The sequence below is a fragment of the Fukomys damarensis genome, unplaced genomic scaffold (assembly GCF_012274545.1).
Source record: "Fukomys damarensis isolate Sample0158 unplaced genomic scaffold, DMR_v1.0_HiC HiC_scaffold_13, whole genome shotgun sequence".
Lineage (NCBI taxonomy): Eukaryota > Metazoa > Chordata > Mammalia > Rodentia > Bathyergidae > Fukomys > Fukomys damarensis.
The window spans coordinates 32,931,148-32,954,439 of record NW_022900925.1 but is presented as its reverse complement, the minus strand read 5'-3'; the positions used below and the strand labels follow the sequence as shown (position 1 = coordinate 32,954,439).

General features: G+C 43.0%; 1 protein-coding gene across 16 annotated transcripts in view; it reads right to left on the bottom strand.

Annotated features, from left to right (window-relative positions):
* The window catches only part of Mbtd1 (mbt domain containing 1), a 61,081-nt gene that overhangs the window by 19,736 nt on the left and 18,053 nt on the right, over positions 1-23,292 (bottom strand). For 6 of the 16 annotated variants that reach the window (XM_010620188.3, XM_033762978.1, XM_010620183.3 and 3 more), the window contains 8 exons: positions 19,572-19,769; positions 15,848-15,987; positions 14,246-14,360; positions 12,550-12,632; positions 4,072-4,189; positions 851-985; positions 518-606; positions 81-315 (listed from right to left, as the gene is read on the bottom strand). In XM_010620188.3, the coding sequence (XP_010618490.2) occupies positions 81-315; positions 518-606; positions 851-985; positions 4,072-4,189; positions 12,550-12,632; positions 14,246-14,360; positions 15,848-15,987; positions 19,572-19,725 (1,069 nt within the window). In that variant the 5' untranslated portion in view covers positions 19,726-19,769. Of the gene's footprint in view, positions 1-80; positions 316-517; positions 607-850; positions 986-4,071; positions 4,190-12,549; positions 12,633-14,245; positions 14,361-15,847; positions 15,988-19,571; positions 19,774-23,292 lie in introns of all 16 variants that reach the window. The other 10 variants (XM_010620185.3, XM_010620187.3, XM_010620192.3 and 7 more) reach the window with 4 other exon arrangements.

Genomic DNA, 23,292 nt, shown 5'->3' with positions numbered 1-23,292 from the left:
TTTTACAAAGAAAAATAAACAAGTAGTGTAATTCAGTCTCTACACTCCTTTGCACGGTAGTTCTTGCAATGGGCACGTACCAGATCTTTTGAATCGATGGCCTATGCTTCGAGACCAACCAATGTGGTGGATTAAGGGGCTATGCATATGGCACCAGAAGTCGTCTGTCCTGTCTTCACTCTCTTCGTACACCAGTCTCAATCTCCCTCCGATGACACTTTCCACCACTGCCACTCGTGTTCGACACAGGTGTCTCTTGTCAACCACCTCCACTCTCATGCAAGGCTTGAAAGGATATTGCATACTCTCTGAAACCTAAAACGGAAGCAGACAAAACCCATTCAGAATGCGTGACAAAAGGTGTATGATAAGCAATTTTAATACTGACTGCCAAAGGTACCGATGGCACTTAATATTTAACCTAGATCAACCAGTTCATGAAATTTAAATATCTAAATCTGTAAATATCTTCTAAGCTACTCTTTCTTCTAGCCCCGTGTTAAGATCCCTTCCTTACCTTTTGTGAGAAGTCAGGAGGAAGGGTTTTGGCACCAGTAAGTCTTTTCACTAGAAAAGCTTTCCAGTTTGTATATTTATGCTGAATAGCTAAAACAAAAGAAATAATCAGTTATATTTTAGAAGAGTGAACAACTGCCTCAGTTGTTTTAAAAAAAAAGGGTAACAAATTTTTCTGCAAGTCAGTGTATTAAAAGTTCTTGAAAGTAAAAAAAAAACAGAAAATAAATGTTTGGCTTGCTGGCACAGAAGATACTTTTAACTCCTCTGTTACTTCAAATAGCATTCTGACAGGGGTACTGGAAATGACGGTAAGGGAAGACCAAGCACTTACTTCTAGGAGGGACAAGGGGCTTCCCACTGGCTGCACACCACCCAACTGGATGGATATCGGAACCACATATATTACACCAGAAGTCCAGACCAGAGTCGTTTTCAAATCCTTCATATCTTAAGAGAGCGTTGTAACCTGGAACCAACAAAGTGATCACTACATAGTAAGAAAACTCCAAAATAAAACAGCGTCTGATAGCGGATATCAAACTCCAGCTCACGTCTGCAACAGAACCTCTTGTTGGATTTGTTAAGAGAAGGAGACTGGGCCATTCCCAGAGACTCAGAACCGGCAGCTGCCTGGCGAGTTCGCCGTGGTGGGGATGGAAGCGGGCGCACTGTGCACGGGCTGGAGTCCTGGAGTGACGCGGTCCCTACCTGTCTGGACCAGGCTTTGAGACCACTGGCTCCAGGCAGTCAGTTCAACTGTTTTCAAGTCTTCCTCCTTTGAATGCATTTCAATTTTGCCCACACTTTCTCAGGTTTTTGGGAAAAAAGGCCTCTCAGTGAAAATAGGTGGGACAGCTTACCAGAACAGTTCTGGCTGGGTGCGGTGGTACAAAACAAGAATCCCTGCACTCTGGGGAGTTTCAAGTTAGAGCTCAGCTTCGACAACTGAGGGATAATCTGACTCAAAATCAAAACAAAACGGAAAAACCAAAAAATGGCCGGGATGTAGTTCAGGGCAAAGGCCCTGGGTTCAAATCCCAGGAGTAACAAATAATTCTAAAAAATACAATAGGTTTTAATAAATTATAAAACCCTTTCATGTCACAGAAATCCAGCTGAAGTATATTTTAAAGACATTGCCTCATTCAGCTGATGAGGCCGGCAGTTACTTGGGATAGTTTGGATATGGTGACTTCCAGAATCGAAATTTAAAGTCAGGAATGGTGGTAAATGCCTCCAATCTCAGCACTCAGGAGGCTGAGGCAGGATGATCTTAAATTTGAGGTCAGCTCTGATTATATATATAATGAGACCTTGTCTCAAAACAGCCTCCACCCCCAACTCCAGTTTAGACAGCACGTGGTGAGTGACTATAATCCCAGCTGCTTGGAAGGCTAAAGCAGGAGCACTTCAAGTTCGAGGTCAGCCTAACTTAGTGAGACCCTATCACAAAATAAAAAGTAAGAAGGGCTGGGGACATGGCCCATGGTAGGGTGTAAGCCTCAGGCATGAGGTCCTGGATTCAGGATATAAAAAGAAAATATCTAAGTTTTGCTTTTATTTGGAAATATGATTTGAAATTTAGGTAGAAAGTTCAATAAAAACCAAAGTATGTGTAATCACTCAAAAACTTCATCATGGGCAAACAGGAAGCCTTATGGTCTGGGGGAAAAGATGCTAAGTATACACTCTGATTTTAATTTCATAAGCCTTGTATTAAACAGGTCGGGGCTTCATTTTAGGCCTTTATGGGATAAAAAAGACTAATACACTTATATTTTGGGCAAGTTCCGCTAGCATTTTCAGGCACTAGCACCTGTGATGAAAATGCAAACAGTGACAAAATTTAGAACAATTGTTTGAGATTGCAAAGATTACTAATGAACTTTTACTTCTTTACTTACTTTAAACTCTGGGGATTCATCCAGGAGCTCATATACAGCAGGCAATCACTCTAGCACTGAGTACATTCCCAGCCCTTTTTGAGACAGGGTCTCCCTAAGCTGTCCAGGCTGGACTCAGATTTACACTTCTCCTTCCTCAGCCTCCTGAGACAGTACCTAGAGGTTACAGGCAGGAACTCTAGTTTACGATTAGCACAGGCTCACCTCCTTAAAGGCGAAACCACTTAAAGATCCCATAGGATAAAATTAGACCAAGTCAGAGAGGTGAGTCAGAAATCATTCTTGGATATTAAGTTGTGCTAACTGATCTAAGTGCACTGACTATGATAGAAACACAAATGTTCTTTTACATTACAGTGCAGAGAATAACAAGGATTTAAAGTACGCTTATAAAACAGCCAGGGAAATGCTTCAAGCAAAAGGCTGGACTGCACTGGTGAATGCGACTGGGTAATAATACGATGAAGAGTGGAACGTGGAACACTCTTGACGGACGGCACCGAGGTGACGAAAAGCACCGCGGGGCGGTAGGAGGGAGGGAGACAGAAGCACACACACAAAAGCACACACTGGTTTCATTAGCACAGACCACTTATGTGGGGCAGCAATGAACAATATGGCTAGCGATACGATGCAGCGTGAGCAGAAGGGGCTGAGGATGCAGCGCGGTGGTACAGCGTTTGCACAAAATAAAGAAAAAGAAAGAAAAGGCAAAGGCTAGCTTTTGGTAAGTCTATGGGCAATCTACAGTAATGCAGAGTGCAGCAGAGGCTGGGGATTAGACAGAGCAGGGCGAGCGAGCCCCCGCTCCGCTGGGCAGCACAGCTGGGCAGCACAGCGCCACACTGCTCGGCCCGCGCCGCGCTCGCACTCGGTACCCTGCTCACGCAGCAAGTCTCACAGCCCCGCGCCGCCCTGCAGTGGCTAACACAGAGGGCCCCGACACATGCACTGCGCGAGCAGGTGAAGTCACGAGCGCTGGGAACAGGGAGGCCGTGGAAATGAAGAGGAAAAACCCAAGATACGGGAAGTCATCTGTATTTCTTTAATTTTGTATCATTGACTTCACCCTCACCCCCCACACTGCGGATCGAACTCAGGACCTTGTGCTTTCGAGGCAGGCACAGTGCCACAGAGCTAAATTCCAGGCCCCCTTCACTTCCTTTTTTAGTATTTCAGCTTTTGTTATTTTTCAAAGTATTTCCCTATGTAATAGTGCTTGGCAAACTGTATTACGATCTACTGCCTGATTTTCTTTCTTTCTTTTTTAACAGCCTAAGACCTAAAAACTTTCTTCATTTTTAAGTGGTTGAGAAAAATAAAAGGAAGAATCCTTCAGAAGACATAAAAATTACTTGAAATTCCCATTTCAGTGCCCATAAATATAATTCACCTGGAACACATTCATGCCCATTTATTTGTGCACTGCTATGGGCTGTTCGCGTGTTACCAGGGAAAAGATATGGAAGGTGCACTGCACAGCCTACACAACTGCAGGTATCCGTCCTTTTTTATAGAAAAAAATTGCCAACTCCTACTCTGTATCATGTCATTTATTCAGTAATACTTGCAAAATTCACAAACATACCTTTTTACAAAAGTTTTTATGTATCACTGGCATATTAGCAAATTATAATGCATGCTTCACCTGCTAATTTTACAATTCCAGCAATCCAGAAGACTTTGGTAGGTAGGCTGCAGTCTGTATTGGGAACTTCTACTCTCACGTTTTCTGAGATGTCACCCCAGCAGGTCCCCATTGGTGCCTGTCATATAAAAATTATTGAATTATTGTCTTATTAAAATATGGCCTAAAACATCATTCAAAATTAAGCATTATCATCATCAATGGAAGTATTATTTTCCCCACTGCACAATATTTTATTTAAAAAAAGAACGTTAGGATCAAACAAGCTGAAAAAAGAATTCACATGTATTAAACAAATCTATTTTGACATCAAAATCCAACAGTCCTAATACAACATTTAAGCGTCTTTCTAAAAGCTGAATTACAAACCTGACAGACTTCACAAGATCAAGCTGCTTTGAGAAGTTTATTTTTAGTGTGTACTGAATGAATTCATTTAATCGAACTCTTGAATTTTAAAAGATCTGCCCAAAGAGCAGAAAGAAAAATAATTCCTATCAGCAGAGTAGTTTCCAACAATATGAACAGGAGAAAAAAAACCTGGCCGTCCATATGCTTTTATTTTGGTACTGGGATCGAACTTAGGACCTCACTCATGCTTGCCAGGCAGGCGCTGTGCCACTGAGCTACCATGGCCTGGCCATCCATGTTTTCAGGGTAAGTGAAAGTCTTAGAATATAGTTTATTAGGACAGACATGAGGGAAAAGCACTGAATAATTGAACAGTCTTTCGGAGATGAGCACTATAGTAAATTGTTAGATAATTAATCATTAAAAAATTTTCCTGTGAAAGAATCCTTCTAAGGAGAAAACTTACAATATTAGAACTGGTAATCACAAGCTTCTACAACAAATGAGTAAGATGAGACTCAGAAACCAACGAGATGAGCACTGTGAAGGGTTTTCCCAAAACATAACACACATTTCCAAACTGCCATTTCTATCACATTTTAGTCCTTAAACTGCAAGCCAAGTCATAAGAGTTTATACAATGGTAAATGAAATCAAATGAATGGACTCAAAAACTTATATAAATCCTATAACAGTTTTATTGGCCTGAATAATTAGCTCTTCTTAAAAATAAATTAGAATCTGGGACATTAAAAGGATTAAGCGAGGTTGCAAAAGACCTGATAATATGAACAAATTGGAAAAAAGTAAAACAGCCTCAAAGCCCCAAGACAAGCAAACAAAGAACTAATCAATTTGGACTCTGGGTTTCCCACTGAAGGCCCCTCAGACTTCACAGATGCTGACCCACAGGAGGATTAGCCACTTCTCCTCTCAATGGTTTATTAATTTCTGAAGGGAAGGAAGAGACTATCAAATAACACTGAACTAGGACAAGCCTAAAAACCAGAGACAGTCAATTAATGACTGCTGCTGTGGGTGGAGAGAAGTCCACACACCTCAGGTACTTGGAGACACGCCCTGGCCCAGCTATTTGAGATTCTGGGAAGGAACCCGTGCTAGCGCCTTCAGCTGGGAGAAAAAAATTCATTGTGATTACTTTTCTTTTGTTTGTTTGTTTTTTTGTTTTTTGAGACAGGGTCTCACCATGTAGTTGAGACTGACCTGGAACTCACCATGTAGCTCAGGCTGGTCTCGAACTCACAGCTATCCTCCTGCCTCAGCCTCCAGAGTGCTGGGATTACAGTGATTACTTTTCTTTTAAAATGAAAATGTTGGACCCTTCAGGTTCCGCTCTCTCTCCCTACATCATTCTAGACCATAGGGCCATCCCTATTGCCAGCAGATATGATGAGAAAAGGAAAGGCCGGAAGGAAGACAGGGGACACAGACTAAACTACCACATGTTAACACCAAGACTCTTTGCTTCTGTGAGGGGAAGCAGTTGGAGCACAGATGCACTTCGATGCATGCATCAAATTGAGGCAGGGTATTCACTCCTCGTTGCCTGACTGCCAGATATGGGAACTGGGTTTCTTTTTCATCCAAAAACTGATCAGCTGCAGGTTAGGTTGGCACATGGCTATGCGAATATGGTAGACAGGATGCCCTCTTGAGCTAGGTATGACAATCTGCTGCATTAACTATTCATTTATTTATTTAAAAGCCATAGCGTTTGTTTGGGGAAAATAACTTTTAGCCACATTTTACTGAAGAAAGCAAAGTGTCAATATACTCAAAAAATAAAGGTCATGTTCAGTCCAGTGGGTGGGAGAGCTTATGCTTTGGTCCCTACAGTCTGGATTGGTATAGGAGAAAGTAGCAGAAAGTGACATTTGTTCTTGCCTGTAAGGTTGTGGTTCTGCTAGGCCCTCTTAAACCAATCCATATGGTTCATGCTACAAAAAAAAATGAAGAAACACAAACATCAACAAGAAAGAGCACCACAGTCATAGCGTAGTTCGTGCTCAACGTGTTGAAATACGGTGATGTCACAGGTATATCTGCCCTTTTGTTTCAAACGAAAACTCGTAAGTGTGGAAGACTAAATGACCCAGGGCTTGACAGCCATCTTCATCCAAGTCATCTGTCTTCTCGTGCTGGCAGGAGGGACACCTCTGCAAGTCTGGATTGGCACAGCATGAACTAGCAGAACCAGCATTTACAGGTAACAACAAATTTACCTTCCAGACTCAGGACGCGAGGTCCACCTCAGGCTCCTCCCAAACAAGGAAGATCTGCTCCACCACTTCCTGCTCCGGGGCCTCTCGTGAGAGCTATCTGGGAGCGACGCTCCTTCCCTGCAAGGTAAGCTGTCATCAGGTCCTGCAGGACACAGCCAAATCCAAATGCTGCGGGGTCCCCAACACAGAGTATGACAATCTCCACTGCCCGTCTCAGCAAAGAACAGGGCAGGAAGTCTTATCCTTCTGCACTTCAGGACACCCCCAGATGGTCCAACAGCCCTGAGGCCAGTACAGTGGTGAGGCTCTCAGAGGGCATGTGATCTTTAGGGCAGAAGCGAAGATTTCCCTCCACAGAGCTGCCGGCCTAGACCTTGTGGTAGCCACAATCTTTCATGTTGACAGACTACAAGAGGTCAGACCCGAAGTTGCACAACAGGTCATCAAGAAGGAATCCACTCCCACAGTACGGCAAATACGAAAGCCACCTTTAAAATAACTTAAAATGAACAGACGTGTTGTTACTGAAGTACATCTAGCAGAGAACAAAGAATTAGTATTTGGCCCACAAAAAAAAAAAAAAAAATTAGAATTCCTACATACTATTTTACTGCATTTGGCCCCAAACAGAAGCATGAAGAAAGAAATTGTTCCCACCTTCTCCAGAAAGTCCACTCTCACCTTCTGATCCGACACGAGAGCTTTTATTTTAGGGTGGTGATGTGGAGATGGGCGGTGCAAGGGAGTACAGAAGGAAAACCGAATGTTCAGGGTGGAAGATTAAGGATGAAGAAATGACAGGCATACATTAAACAGGAAGCAGAGACCACTAATGTGAAGGCTTAAAATAATCCATAATTAAGAAAAACTGCATTAAACTGGTATTGTTTATGCATTAGGAGATCCCAAAAGCAAAACAAACAAACAAACAAAAACCACTTTAGGTAAATAGACCAAAATTACAGATAATTCACATTTAGGCAGGCTTTCTTCTTGCCAAATTAAAAAAAAATCTTATTAGGCTTTCTTTAAAATGTGATTTCTATCCCACGCAGGCCCAAACCTCTGCCACAGAATGGCTTTATGGCACAATCGGTAACTTCGGATGGAGCCCTGGCAGGTGCCAGAAGCAAATCCAACTTCTGAATGGAGATGAGAAAGAAGTAATGGGATCTAGGATGACACTGAATATTCTATTCTATCTTTAGTTGTAAGAGGTACACGTTGTTTTAATTTTCATCTGTCAATAGACTCTTGTTGTGCAAGTTTAGGAAACAAAACAGAACAAAACAAATTCAGAAAGTAATTTTACTAAAATATAGCCGAGAAAAGGGACAAAAACGTTTAAAAATCCATATATATGCTTTTAAAAAATATGAATTTCCAAACAGAGTCCCGACTGGCCCTCACCTTGCTATGCAGCACAGGCTGGCCTCGAACTCGCCTCACCCCCTAGTGCTGGGTTCCAGGTCTGTACCACCATGTTCCGCATGAAGGTTACTCTAAAGCTATGCGTGCATACAAACAAAGGAGCTTCTATTTTTCTGTCCTTAAACCTAAAATTTTATTTATGACATGGTATAAATATGATAACCTTACTCCTTCATTTAGGTTCTGTGCAAAAGAGAAAATGAGAATGCAGTATGTAAGTGATGGCAGTGTACGTGCGGGAACAACCTGGAAAAGTGCGACCAAGCTGGAAAGTCAGAGTATCCACGTGGACACAGGGCTTTCTCTTACACAAAACCACAACTACTTTCAAAGGAAAGCACAAAACGACTGCCATTTTGGTTAGCAATGACAGCACCAATAAACCATGAACGTTGAGGTACCAAAAGAGAAGAAATCCTAGCTTTGTAAATAGGTAACCAGAGGAATGTACTTTTAGCTTTGTGATAGGACAGCTTCATGTACACACTTGATGCTAACACAGTCTGGCCCATGCAAACTACCTAGGAAAGAAATATTTTTACTTACTTTTATAAGGTGAACAATGGGAGGGAGGAATGCTCCAATTTAAAAACTACAGTCTTTAAAAAGTTAAAAAAAAATTAAGATGTTCTAGTTTTAATGTTCTTAATACACACAAATCAGGTGGAAGTTCCTTTGTAATAAACTAATAAAATAATAATCTGATCATCTGAATTTCAAGGTGCCCCTAAATGGCAGACTACACGGTACTACTGTTTTGGAGATTTCCCTCCATAGTTTATGGATGTGGATACTGTAATTAGAGACTTTTTAGCTTAATTTGGAAAAAAACACTTAAAAGCAAGTTAAAGCCCAAAGTTAAAGATTATGAACCTGCTATTCAAAAAATTTCTTTATTTAAGAGAGACAGACTAGGTAAAGTAGACGATCTTACAGACGCCTCTCAGCTCTGTAACCACATAATCCAGAATTAATTAGACGTGGCATTACTGACTTCAGTGGTTTCCCACAGGGTGGCCAGGCTCAGGGACAAGGCGCCAGGCCAATGGCTGCGTTTCCTCCTGACTTTTACCCTGGTGATGTTCTGAGGGCTAAGTCAGATTTTATGGGGGAAAGGGAATTCTGAGGCTTAAATAAAAGGACTGAAAAACTACTCCCTAGATAAATATGAATGATCGATACAGTTGTACTTTGGTTCACACACTTAATTCATTCCACAATTTTGGAGAAGATGGCTGTGGTCGTGTCTGTTACTGGATGCATAGTTTTAGAATGAAAGCAAGTTTGCCAAATGCTTCTGTTTGCAAACCCAATTGTTAGAGAACGGAATTATTCTGAATTGAGGTATTACTGTATATGGAAGTCCTTCCTAATACACAGACTTCAAAGTGACACATTAAGCAGCAATGGGAATTTGATTTCCATTGTTGATTATTAAAAAACACTGCTGTACTTGGTAACCACAGTATGCAGTTACAGCAATTATCTGAGATGAGTCTTATGATCAACTGTACAGAGTCCCCAGAAGTTTAAACACATGCGACAGTAGAGTTCTACGCTTGAAATTGTATATTCTTAGTACTAATTGCAATAACATCCAGGTGTTGAAAAAGAGAAACTATTTATCTGGGACCCTACTCTAGGAGAGGCTGGCTTAAGAATCAGGCAGGTGGTTCTACTCTCAACATCAATTTCCGTTTCAGACAGCTCTGCTTCTATGTTACATTTGTTTTTATTTTTATTTTTAGTTACTGAATGATTTTTTACATTCGTTTTTAGACAGGGTCTCACTATGTGGTTCAGACTGGCCTCGAACTCACTATGTAGCCCAGGGTGGCCTTGAACTCATGGTGATCCTCCTGCCTCATCCTCCGGAGTGCTGGGATTGATTACAGGTGTGTGCCACCACACCTGGCATTTTTAAAGAAAATCACGTTTATAAAGAATCTCCTAAGAGCAGGGCAGGGCTCTAACCTGGGCTCAGGCAGGTGACAAGGCGGGCACAGAGTCCAGGTTTCCTGAGCCAGCACCACTGATGGGCAATGTGGAAGAGTTGGCTCTGGAGGTCAACACTGACTTAGCACAAGGTCTGCGTGGCTTCAATGAAGAGAAGCGAACAGAATAAACTCTGTACTAAGATCTACTGCGGAGTTACAAATACATGCTTTTTCCTATTTGATAACAAGGCGGTAAAGAAAGGTGGGGGAACAGGAATTCACAAGGCCCATGCACTGCCAGGCAGGTGCCTGGCTTTTGAGAAGGGCAGCAGCATGCCATCCCTGTAAGGTCAGCTGCTCTCTTCTAGACAACAGGGAACTCAGATTTTTAAAATTTGAAACAATTTTTAATTACAAACTTCATGAATCTTGTTTGTAAAAAAGCAAAACACTATGTGTTTCTATGGTTGCCACCTCCAACCCCACACCCTCATTCCCCTCTGAAAAATACCCGTAACTCTGTTTAGTATTTATCCTTGCAGTCCTTTGCCAGTGGAATCTGCTTTGCTAACTGTGAAACTAGTAACGGACAGAGCTGAGTGCGCTCTCCCTTCCTGCTCCAGCACACACCTGGGGAGCCCAGTCTCCTGCCAGGACACAGCTCCACAACCAAGCCTTCCTGTTTCCGGGGGTGGAATGCCCTGCTCTGCCATAGCACATTCTAATCTTAAAAAGCAACACGGAAAAAAAATTAACCTTATTTTAACAGGTTTTAAAAATCTCTCCATTACAGAACTTTAATATAGTTTAATGCTCAAAGGCATGGACAGGAAAAAAGATATGCTTCCGGGACTCTGAAATGCTATTTAAGAAATATCATGACTACTTATAATTAGACATGGCCTGACCTGGTTCATGGCATTAAAGCATAAAAAGATGATCTAAAGAGAGATGAAGGCCATGAAAAGAGACAACAGACAAATGTTCCAGGAATCTGAGATAGTTCTTACACTGAGAATTTATTCTAATTCTCAGATTCTTAGTTCCTCAAAGCAATATTAAAAAAAAGTGTTTTTTTTTTTTTTTTTTTTTTTTTTTTTTTTTTTTTGTTGTTTTTTGAGACAGGTTCTCGCTATGTAGTCCAGGCTGGCCTCAAAACTTGTGGCAATGCTTCTGCCTCAGTCTCCTGAGTGCTGGGATTACAGGTGTGCTCTACCACTACCCAGCCCCCAAAAGGAGATTTGCTTTGAAGTTGTCTTTAAAGCTGCTGGTTGGGTCGGGGAGTTAGCTCAGTGACACTGTGCCTGCCTTGCAAGTGCAAGGTCCTGAGTTCGATCCCCAGTACTGAAGGGCAGGGTGGGGGCGAGAAAGCTGCTGGTGACATGTGAGCAATGTATTTCATAAATGTGACATCGTTATCAACACTAAAGCAACATAAATCACCTACTTCACATTGAGATAAATCTTAAGAGTCTGCTTAAAATTGTTTTATACAGTCACCATGCCAGGGTTTAATATTTGTTTGTACTTTCTAGAAAAAAGCCACCATGTACATATGAGCTAGGCTTGAATTTATGTTTCTACCACTGAATGAGCCGACACGATATTGACCAAGACCCTTTCCTGGCTCTGAGCGTCTGTAAATTCCATCAGGATTTCCACAGCAGGAGACCACGGTGCCTTGTTCACTCGATCTTATGGAAGGTTAAGTCCTAAATCAACAAGATGCTACGGATAAACAAAATTTCATCATTTGCTAAATTCTCATCTTTTTACCCATGGAAAATAGCAGAGAAAAACCTTAAAATATAAGTTAAACTTCTAATCGAGACAAACATATTGAGCAGAATTAATTACAGATAACCAAAAGGAAAGAACTTGTCACTGGGTACACTGACATAATTCTCAGCTGCTCCAGAGCCTCCGAGAAGAACACATTCCGAAGGGTTGTTATTTGCCTCGCAAGGCTACATTACTGATAGTTTTCTTGTTTTTGAGATTTTATATACTTGCAGACAAAACCCAACTTTAAAAACCCTGCCTTTTCTGAATCACCTGGTCAAATCACAAAGATTCAGGGAACATACACAGCAGGTGGTTTCTACCACAGGGCCGAGCCAGGTGCAACTGTGTACACGCGACCGTTTTGGATGCACACAGAACCCACTGATTTCCTATGCTTCAGCTGAATATGACGAGGACGAGACTGTCACTTTTCCCTGTTTGAAAATAATTTCAAATAGCAGCTCCCCCTACCGTTTCAGTGCTAGGACTGAGCCCAAGATCTCATACATGCGGTGCTCTACCCCTGAGCTACTACTCCCCAGCCTGCACATCATGACCCCTTTACAGGAAGACTGTCCTCGTAAAACTTACAGAAGTGATTTTTTTACCTCTTTGTAGGTATAATGAAAGAAGCATTTTCATTTGAAGGGTAAGATACTTAGGTGTCATGGTACCTTTAGGTTTAAACAATGACTGAACATTTCAAAATAAGGTAAGGAATCCATACTCACGTGTTTAAAACAGGTAACCGGAGCTGCTAGAAAGCTATTGCTATTTATGTAGTTGCCCCAGCTGAACCCCTCCATGGAGACTGCTGAAACAAAATAAACTTAGATATAATTTTCAAACGTTTTTTGAAGAAGCCTGCTATTATTAAAATATAAAGGAAATAGCATTCATTTATCTGTTTTTAAAGTTTTTTTTTTTTTTTAACCTGTAAAGACTAAAGAATTTCACTAAATAACTGGAGCTTTTAGCTGATACCATACAGGTCAACCAGAAGTGTTTCAGGTTTCAGAATTTTTCCTTTCTTCAGGGATGTGCAGGTGGATACCACCACACCAGGTTGGATTTGGAAACACTGCTTAGAGCTTACTGTTGCTCCACAAGTATCAAGAGTGTTTCAGATTTTACATTTTCTGACTGGGGCTGCTCAAGCTGTATCTGCAAACTGCAGTCTCTGAAGCCTTCGATATGAAACACAATACACTGGGAGGTGAGGTGCAGGCTCTCCAGTCAGCAGGAAGCCTCTCAGAGATGCGGCCAGGGCAACTCACAACGACAGGGCTGTTTTGTGTATTAAAACACACTCGGCTCTTCCTGTGCCCCTCAGCCGTTACCTACCTAATGTGTCCTTACTACAGTTTTTTTTTGTTTTGTTTTGTTTTTTTGGTACTGGGGATTGAACTCAAGACTTTGTGCCTGTGAGGCTGGTCTCAAACTCCTGGGCTTGAGCTGGGCGTGGGGGCACACACCGGTAATCCCAGCACTAGGGAGGCTGAGGCAGGAGGATGGCTGTGAGTTCGAGACCAGCCTGAGCTACATAGTGAGTTCCAGGTCAGTCTCAACTACATAGTAAGACCCTGTCTCAAAAAACAACAAGAAAAAAAATCAAACTCCTGGGCTCAAACAATCCTCCTGTATCAGTGCCTTACATTTTATTTATTTCCTTGCCTTCATTCTTCTGTTAGAACACTTCTAGCTAAAAACAAGACAAAACAAAACCTCCAAAAAATAAAAAACAAAAAACAAAAACAAAGAAATTTTTAAGTGGATGTCACATTGCCACACAGGAAGCTGATGCAGAAGGTCCCAAGTCTGAGGCTAGGGAGACCATGGATCGAAACAGACAAACATGCTGGGCACGTTGGCGCATACCTGGAACCCCAGAACTGGGGAGACTGAGGCAGGAGGATCACTGCAAGTTTGAGCCTAGCCTAGGCTACATAGTAAGTTCAAGGTCAACCTGCACTACACAGTGAGACCATTTCAGGGAAAAAAACAAAAATGGAAAATAAAAGAAACAGATAAACAAAAGCTGGAGATGTAGCTCAGGAATAGAATGTCCCTGGTTCAATCTCCAGTACTAGGGGAAAAAAAGGATGTAAATGAATCTTCTATTAGAAACAATCCCTTTTTCTTCCCCCCAATCCCTTGAAAGTCTGCTAAATGTCCTATTTCTTTGCCCACAATGCTCCCTGCACTGCACTGCACAGAGAACCAATATATTTTAAAAATTAAGTTGAAAAAATGATTCAATTGAAAAAATTACTACGCAGTAGCCCTCTTGCCTCTGGATTAATTCACTGAGCACCACCAGGAAGCCTATCATGTGCTAAAGGGGCACAGAAACAGCCAAATGTCTTTACTTAAAACTAGATGAATCAATATTAAGTGTTTCACTTCTATTCCATTCACCAGTATTACCTGCTTTCGTCTTTGCTTGATTTTGCAAGGTAGCTTGATACTGAGCGTAAGCGGCTAGTTTAGCAACTAAAGGTTGTTTCTGAAGAACTTTCGCTTTCTTTGTTGGAGGCTTACCCTGCAACAAGAAGAGTTAAGTAAATAGGATTCTTTTTCATCCCCCATCACAGCATTTTAACATGACTGCATACTACTCATTCTGCTTAAGTAAACATTGAGGGTTTAGAAAATTATTGAAGCAGAAGAAACATACAAGGAATTTTAACGTGAGAAAATTTTTCTGGCGTTCTGCTACAACACAGATCTCTAATACGGGTAGCAGAGCTGGGATAGACTAAAACAGCAATATGCAAATTAATATGTTAATAAAAATTATCCCATAAAATGTTAAAATATAGGCTCGGTGGATACTCGATTTCTTCTTACAGTGGATAGAACCAGTGGTTATTCACTCATGCAGGTTGCCAAGCATTGCTATTTATATGGTAAGAGAAGATAATTTAATGTTCAAAGAGCAAGTGACTGAGGTTTATACCTTAAGTGCTAACGCAAAAGATCAATGACAAAATGATCATGGCCAAACTCAGTGTGACAAACTGCCATCCGTTTGGGTACAGACCACTGCTCAGGATCTTTAGGTACTGTCTATCTGAAATATAGAAATACATCTAAGTGATGTATTTCCTTCATGTGGGGGATTCAAACAACCCTTTCAGTGCTAGGAGACGATCACAACAAGTTAAAAAAGAAAAACGTGACCATCCAATAAGACAGGTTACAAAATCCAGTTATATAATGCCTTTAAAAAGTTGTTTATATGATACAATAATAACTTAGTCGAACAGTCAAGACTCCAATCATTTTCTAGCCACTGATGTAATTGTAAAAAAAAAGGTGATTTTCAGCCAGGCATGGTGGTGCATGCCTATAATCCCAGTACTGGGGAGGCTGAGGCAGGAGGATAACCTGAGTTTGAGGTCAGCCCAGGCTACACAGTGAATCTGAGACCAGCCTAAACTATACATTGAGACCCTGTCTCAAAAAGAAGAAAAAAAAAGTGATTTTCTTCTTATTCCATGAATGTTCTCAAAAAGGTTACCTGGACTAACCAAGGACATTTAGTCAAGGTCAAGGTACCAAGTGCATCATACTCCAAAGTACAAAGCTGTGCAAACCTAGCACATGCAAGGCCCTGGGTCAGTTCCCAGCACCAGTACCACCACAAAGAAAAAAAGAAAAAGCACCAAGTAAAGGTAATGGGAAAGTAAAACCACGGAGAAATCATTTCCCCTCAAATGCTGAAAGATTCTACCTTGATACTAACTCAAAGGAAAAAAAATTTATTTCTACTTATTTGGAAAAGGTAGCATTTTTATTTCACTTACAACATTCATATAGTTTACTTTGGATAGCACACTTTGTCCATCTAAAAGAGTTACTCAGTTTTGTAAAACTTTGGACCTCACACACTTCCTAAAAATGTGTGACACAAAAAGATAATGGGACAGTTGGGCAGGGGTGGAGTGCAGCGAATCACAATCAGATGACAGATAAATGGTGACAGCCTCGAAATGACAGATATAAACAAAAAGAAGGTTTCTGTACCGTTACCTGAAGTCTGGCCAAAATGCTTGCCTTCTTGGAGTTAGACGAGTAACTTCGTGAGCACGAAACACTGCAGAAACGTTTTGTCTTAGAGTAAAAGGCATCTCGCACGCCAACCATCCCACACATTTCGCAGGTGGCTAATTGACAAAATAAAGACATTTTGGAATTTTGGTCATACAATAAAACCAAATTTTATCTAACATTTTAATAACTTGTTCAAGTCTCTACAGGTTTTTATTTAAAAACCTGCCTTGAAAATTTCTTCCAGCTCTTACACGAATGACACAGAAGCCTACACAAAGTTAGAAGGCCAGTGTTATGCCCTGGTGACATGGCCTGGGTCAGGGGCACACAGATGGGTGTCAGTCAGATCCAGCGAACTCGCTCAGTGCTTACACGCGTGAGACATCTTCACACACATCACAAATTACCGATTCTCAAGTGATGATAAACAAGATGAGAAGTGAAACACTACTGAAGATTAATACAAACTGTGGTGAAAGCCTGTAAAACACCGCACAGATTGAAACTTTTTTTAATATAGGTTTTTTTTGGGGGGGCGTGTACCAGAGATCAAACTCAGGACCTTGTGCTGGCCAGGCAAGCATGGTGCCACCGAGCTAAATTCCCGGTGACTGAAATTAAAAAAAAAAAAAAAAAAAAAAGGCGACCTTCGGAAAAATTCTAAGGGCGAGATGAGGATTCTTTCAAATCCTGTTCAGGAGACCTGAAGGACAGGCTAGATTCCAGTCCGAGGTAAGTGCTCTGCTGTTAACCAGTGAACAACTACGCCATAATGGATAACCTGAGGGGCTGAGATGGACAGACTTTGGTTCCCAAGGACCGACGCTCAGGAAAGGTAAGTAGAAATTCAGACCCCAGAGAAACAATTGGGCCGAGGCCTCCTCCCAAACAGTAAAATGGGAGGGACCTGCAGTATAATCAGCACTTAGAAATCCAGGGGAGGGGGCCAGGGATTTAGCTCATGCCTGCCTTTTCAAGCACAAGGACCCGAATTCGATCCCCAATACCAAAAAAAAAAAAAAGAGGAAAAAATACTTTTTCCATTTCTCTGACCTAAAAACAGGATCTTATCAGCCAGGTGTAGTGGTGCACACCTGTAATCCCAGCACTCGGGAGGCTGAGGCAGGAGGATCCCTGTGAGTTCGAGACCAGCCTGGGCTACACAGTGAGTTCCACGTCAGTCTCACTACATAGTGAGACACTGTCTCAAAAAACAAAAACAACAAACTAACGAACCAGGACCTTATCCTTGAAGATGTTAAAAAAAAAAAAAAAAAAAAAAGGTCACAATTATGTGGCTATAGATGCTATGAACCCAAAGGGACAGGAATCTTATCAGGAATCCGTGTCAAACTAGAGTCCTCTGAACAAGGCTGCCGGGTGCATCCAGGGACTTCCTCTGTGCTATTCACCTCTGAATGTCCGGCACACACAAGCATCAATAGCATCTCTTTCCTCTTCTCATTAGGTTGCCAAATGATTGCTCAACTGTGGCAAGAACATGCAGGGACAGGACAGACACAACTGGAAGGCTCGATGACAGCAGAGACATCAGACGGCAGATTCACAATGAAAACTCGACCAAGAGTTAGGAAGAAAAAGGGTTTCAAGGAAAGATTTAAAATCCTCTTATGTTTGGGTTTAAGAAACCAACTGCAAAAGTACAGGACTGGAATACACTGGTTTAGCTTCTCTTTAACAAACTTTTAAAACAATCAGTTACTTGAAATTCAGCATTACTCTCAAAGCTAACATAATTTTGGTGGCCTGAATAAAGGCAGCAAAGACTGAACTGTCTTCGGCCCTCACACACAGGCTGACAGCTGTGTGCCTACGATATTCTTGGTATGGGGCTTTCTGTGGTAGAACCAGGACAGAGCAAGCAGTCAGGGGAGCTGTCACCCTACTACAAGAGAACAGAAGTATTCCCAGAAGAGACCGGCCGGCACACTAATGAACTATAAATCCCTGACACTATGGATACTCCATGCACCACCCCCGATGAGGGTGGAAAGCGGTCACAGTTCCAAGATTAGAATTAGTTTCTATTGGATCTATGTAGCTTGGTGGTGCCACACCTGCCTGGCAAGCACAGGGTCCTGAGTTCAATCCCCAGTACCGGCCCCCCTCAAAAGAATTATTCTCTATAGCTTTACTCAAAAAGAAAATTATCAGCTGGGTGTGGTGGCATCTGCCTGTGGTCCCAGCACTCAGAAGGCTGAGGCAGGAGGATCACTGTAAATTCAAGGTAGTCTGAATGACATAGTGAGACCTTGTCTCAAAAAGTGAAAAAGAAAAAAAAAAGGTCATCTTGATAGATAATAAACAGATAGATAATAAAACAGTGTGTTCAGATTGGGTCTATCTACTTTTGTAGAGCCTGGGATCAAGCTCTGGGCCCACACACATGAGGCAAGTGCTCTACCAGTGAAACCTGTCGTTCCCAGGACAGCTTTATAAACAACACTAAGTACTGGAAATATGTATGTCAAAAAAAGCTGCTTTGGGCCCAGGATTTAGCTCAGTGGTTCTGGGGCCTGCCTCAGAAGCTCAATGGCCCGAGTTCCACCTCCGGTACCATCAAAAAAAAAAAAAAAAGCTGTTCCACCGCTAGGGCCCCTCTCTCCTCAAAGCAACACTAAGACCAAAAGTCAAGCTGGGGTATGGTGGTGGGCATCTGTCATTTCAGTTGTTCAGGAGGCTGGGGCAGGAGGGTCAAAAATTCAACACCAGGATGGACAACTTAGCAAGGCCCTGTCTCAAAATAAAGTAAGACCTGGGATGGAGCTAAAGGGTAGAGAATCTGCCTAACCTGCATGAGCTCTGAGCCTCAGCACTACAGAAAACACAAGATACTTTCTTTCATAGTTGCACCTGACACTAATCCCATCCCAAAAGTTAGAGAAGAAGAAGGCTGGGGATTTAACTCAGCGGTGCCACACCTGCCTCGAAAGCACAAAGTCCTGAACTTGATCTCCAGTACAGATGGGAGGGGGGCAGAGAGAGAGAGGAGCAGGATGTTGACTGCTTCAGTATAAAGGATATTCTAGTAATTAAAGATACTAAAAAATGGAAGTGATTTCTGAGCCAGAGATACCTATCACTGGAAATACATATATATAAAATACTTTTTTGGGGGGTGGGGGTTGACCCAGGGTCTCACTATGTAGTTGGGACTGACCTGGAACTCACTATGTAGCCCAGGCTGGTCTCGAACTCACAGCGATCCTCCTGCCTCAGCCTCCTGAGTGCTGAGATTACAGGCGTGTGCCACCATGCCCGGCATCCCTGGAAATACTAAATAGGAAACTTCTTTGATGTTTCACAGAAGAAAAAGCCCTATGTTGAAGAGTTCTTTCAGCTCAACTTTTTTGGGGGAGTCCTGGGGTTTGAATTTGGGACCTTGAGCTTACCTTGCACCAAGGCAGGCGTGGTGCCACTGAGCTAAATCCCCAGCCCTCTATGAGTTTTTAACCTATTGAATTTGTCTGCCTTGCGTTTCTCAATGGCCTTTGCTTTTTATTTTGTCCTACTTACTCCCACTAGGAGGAAGTAAGCAAATTTAGGACACAGTGATCTTATCTGGACCTGGGAAGTTTCAGGCTGCCTCTTGTCAGACAGCCTTTGAAAATTCCAAGGCAGGGAAACGATGGAAGAAATGAAGGAAAGCCATCCCTAGGCCATGCGGGAGACTCACCCATGCCAGACTTGCCATCCGGGTACGTGTACACCTGCCCATTGTTCTTGATGATGGGGAGGCTGGAGGGTAGAGGGGCGACTTCTTCTTCACTCTCTTCAGAGCTGGAGCTGCTACTCGTGTCCTCACTGCAGCTATCATAGCCGTCGAACATCCCGAACGCGTCTCTCCTCCTCCTCTGGGATCGTGAAGAATGTTCTGTCTTAAAACGGGAAGAATCAGTGAGGTGTGACACAGGGCTCAGCACGCCCCGTAAAGACCTCAGCGCCGGTTCCTGACAAATCAAAGAGTAGCCCTCAGACGTGATAGTATTACTGTGTACCAAAAGCTAAATATGAACGTGATTCCTCGTAGATGAGACACAGATCTAGTAGTCATCATGTTAGCTACTGCAGCTGGTGAGAACGGGGAGAATGCTGCAGGGAGTCACACTGCCATCACACAACTCTTATCTTTGACGGCCTCTCTCTGCTCAATGAAAAGGATTTTAGGCTGGACACCAGAGGTGCAAGCTGTAATCTCAACTACTCAGAAGGCTGAGGCAAAGAGATCCAAAGTTCAAGGCCAAGCCAGGCAGTTTAGCAAGAACCCATCTCAAACACAGAAAGGGACGGGGGCTGTAGCTCAGTGGCAGCACACTTGCCTAGAATGAGTGAGGGCTGGTTCAATCCACAGGATCTAATCCCAAATCTCCTTGTTTTTTTTGTTTTTGAGACAGGATCGTGCTGTATAGTTCAGGCTGGCCACAAACTTGCTGTGATCTTCCTGCCTCAGCCTCCCAAGTGTTGGGATTACAGGTGTACACTAACACACCTGGCTCTAACCTATTTTTAATACTCTTCTTTTAGACCTGTCTTTTGCACCCAGTTTTTTTGGAGACAGGGTCTCACTCTGTGTAGTTCAGGCTGGCCTAGAATTCACTTCAACCCCCCTGCCTCAGCAGCACCACACCGGGCTCCTAAGATCCCTAAAGAGGAAAGCAGAAAAGCCTATAGTTGGCAGTCACTTTAGAATTACTTCCCTTTTCCCCAGTAGACTTCCCCAGCTTGATCATCCAGATTAACTCAGCAGATATGGTTTTTCTGTGGTGCTGAGGAACTCAGGACCCTGCGCCTGCTAGGCAAGGGCTCTACCACTCAGGCACATCCCCAGCCCGACTTGGTTCTCGATCATTTCCAGAATTTCTATAAATGAGATGTATTTTAAAAGCATCAAAAGTTGCTACCATCAGATTCAAAAAGAATAAAGAAGACCCTGCAGGCACTAGCAGAAAAAAAAAAAAAAGCTCTAGCATTCTGCACTGCTGAGACCCGGACGGGAGTGCGGCGCCATGAACAGGATCCCGAGAGCCGCCAGCCTTCACAGGTGAAGCCGCCTGGGCTCTGCGTCGCACGTGAGCCTGCGCAGGTTCGCAGTCTCTTCTCTACTCATTCAGTATTCAACAACGGATCTGACACTTGTGCGGGTGAGTCGAGAGGAAGATGGAGGTTGTGGAAGGATTGAGGACGGCAGGAGGAAACCAACAAGGGCAGGTGACAGCACGGTAAGCCAGGCTGGGCTGGCAGCTGAGACCCTTGCTAACAAGAGCCTAGAGGAGACCCTGAGGACAGAAAGGCTGTGTGGCTGTCTGGGGCTGGAATCCTGGAGACGGAAAAGCAAGATTCCGGGGAGGCGGGAACTAGGCCACGGAGGGGGCACAGGAGGAGAGGAGAGGAGAGGCTGTGAGACCTTTCAGGAGAGAATTTGTTGCCTGGGGCACTGGGAGGATATTTTAAATTCTTCCTCACCAGGCCTGGTCTACATACTTCATAAACACTCTGCTAGGTATTTAGGGTCTTAAAAAAAACCAACTGCACACCTCCATGCAGAGGCAACCTTTACCCTATATCCATGGTTTTCCATTATATCCCCAGGCTCAATGGTTTATTATACAGGGAGCAGCCACTGCAAGTTTACTGACCCTTAGGTGCGTACTTTAAGGGAAAAATCTTGAATTTTCAAGGGATCGATAATTAAACATCTTGGTTTTGATAATTAGACTGTTAATGTAAAAAAAGATCTTGTCAAATACAGTTGGGAAATTTTCCTTGAGGTTTTTTTCCCTTCTTTAAAGTTTTAAATATGCTTATGAACATTATGATTATTAAGGAAAAATACACGGTATGGAATTTCTTCCAAATTATCTTGAAGGTCTAATGTTCTGAAGTCATTTTCTGGTGGCTGAGCCACAAATACACCTACAAGTTGGGAGAGATTTATTCTGGCTCAGCTTGTAGAAGCTTCAGTGGGCTGCTCCAGGGCAGGGCGGTGTGGCCCAAAGGCCTGGGAGTTGGGGAGGAGATAAACCCCTCCAGGCCCCACCTCCTAATAGCAAGCCAGCTGCTGGTCCTTTAGTCCAATCACCTTCCTGTAAAAGGCCTGTTTTTGAGCACATGATACCTTAGGGGGACATTTAGATATAAACTATAGGATTCTGCCCCAGCCCCAATGGACTTCTGGATATCTCCTTATGCATCGTGGATTTAATCCATCTCTAAGGATTGCCAAAGTCCTAACAGTTCCAACTCGGCTGAAAAGTCCAAGTCCAAAGTCTCTGAGACTTAAGGCAAACAAAAACAATGGTAAACACTGCCAAAGTACAACGGCGCCAGGGTAACAATTCCCATCCCAAAAGGGAGGAAGAGGAGAATAGAAAGGAATGGGACCGAAGGAAGACCAAAACCCAGCAGGGCAAACATCAGGTCCTGTAGCTCCACGACCAGCACCTCGGGCAAGTTGTGGTGACCACATGTGAACTCCAAAAGGCTTTGGCGGCCCTGCCCCTCCGGCACTGCTTTTGGTTGTAGCCCTTGGCCTCTCTCTGTCTTGGGCCATCGCTGCTCAATTCCCTGAGCTTTCCTTAGCTGGTCCACATTCCTGGCTTCTTCAACTTCCTGGAGTCTCCACTGTACTTTTGGCTTCACACACTGCCCTCTGAGGGGCATGATGCCTGGCATCCCAGGTCCTCTTCTGAAATCTGGGTGGAAGCCACCCTGACCCCACAACCCTTGCATTCTTCATGCCGGTGAAACAGTACCATGTTGACGAGGCCAAGGGCTGCCGCCAGCTAGAGCAGTAGCCAGGTCCCCTTGAGCTGGGGCTGCACAGGCCTCTCACTGCCTGGGTGGCTCACCACTGTGAACTAAATCCTGGGGAATTCCCTCGGTGGCCCTTCTAGAGCAGGGCGCCCAGTGTCTCTCTTCTCAAAGCACAGTGACTTGTGCAACCGCAAGTCTATGGAAGAGTGTGGTTTTGTTGGTTCCTGTGATATCAAGTCATTTTTTTGCTTTGTTTTAAAGCTAATCTTTTAAACAACCAAGCTCTCCTTTGTTCCATATCCGCAGGCCCAACTTTACAAGAGCTTCCTTTTTGGGCAAACTCAAAACTTTTAAAGTCAGACGTCCTGTTTGCTTTTGATTTTCAGTACAAAGCTTGTGAAAAGCCCCCAACAGTGCCCACGCCACAGGCTGAATGTTGGGTTACCTTGAAATTTCTTCCACCAGATTTGTCTGCTGCCTTTAATCTTGGTCTCCTCCAAGTCTTGAGACATGAGCAAACTGTAGACAAACTCTCTACTAGTATAATACACACAGTCTCAAGTCCAACTGCCAAGGAATCCTTCCAAACGAGACTTCCTAAGCCTAGTCTTTATGGTCTTTTTTTTTTTTTTTTTTTTTTTTTT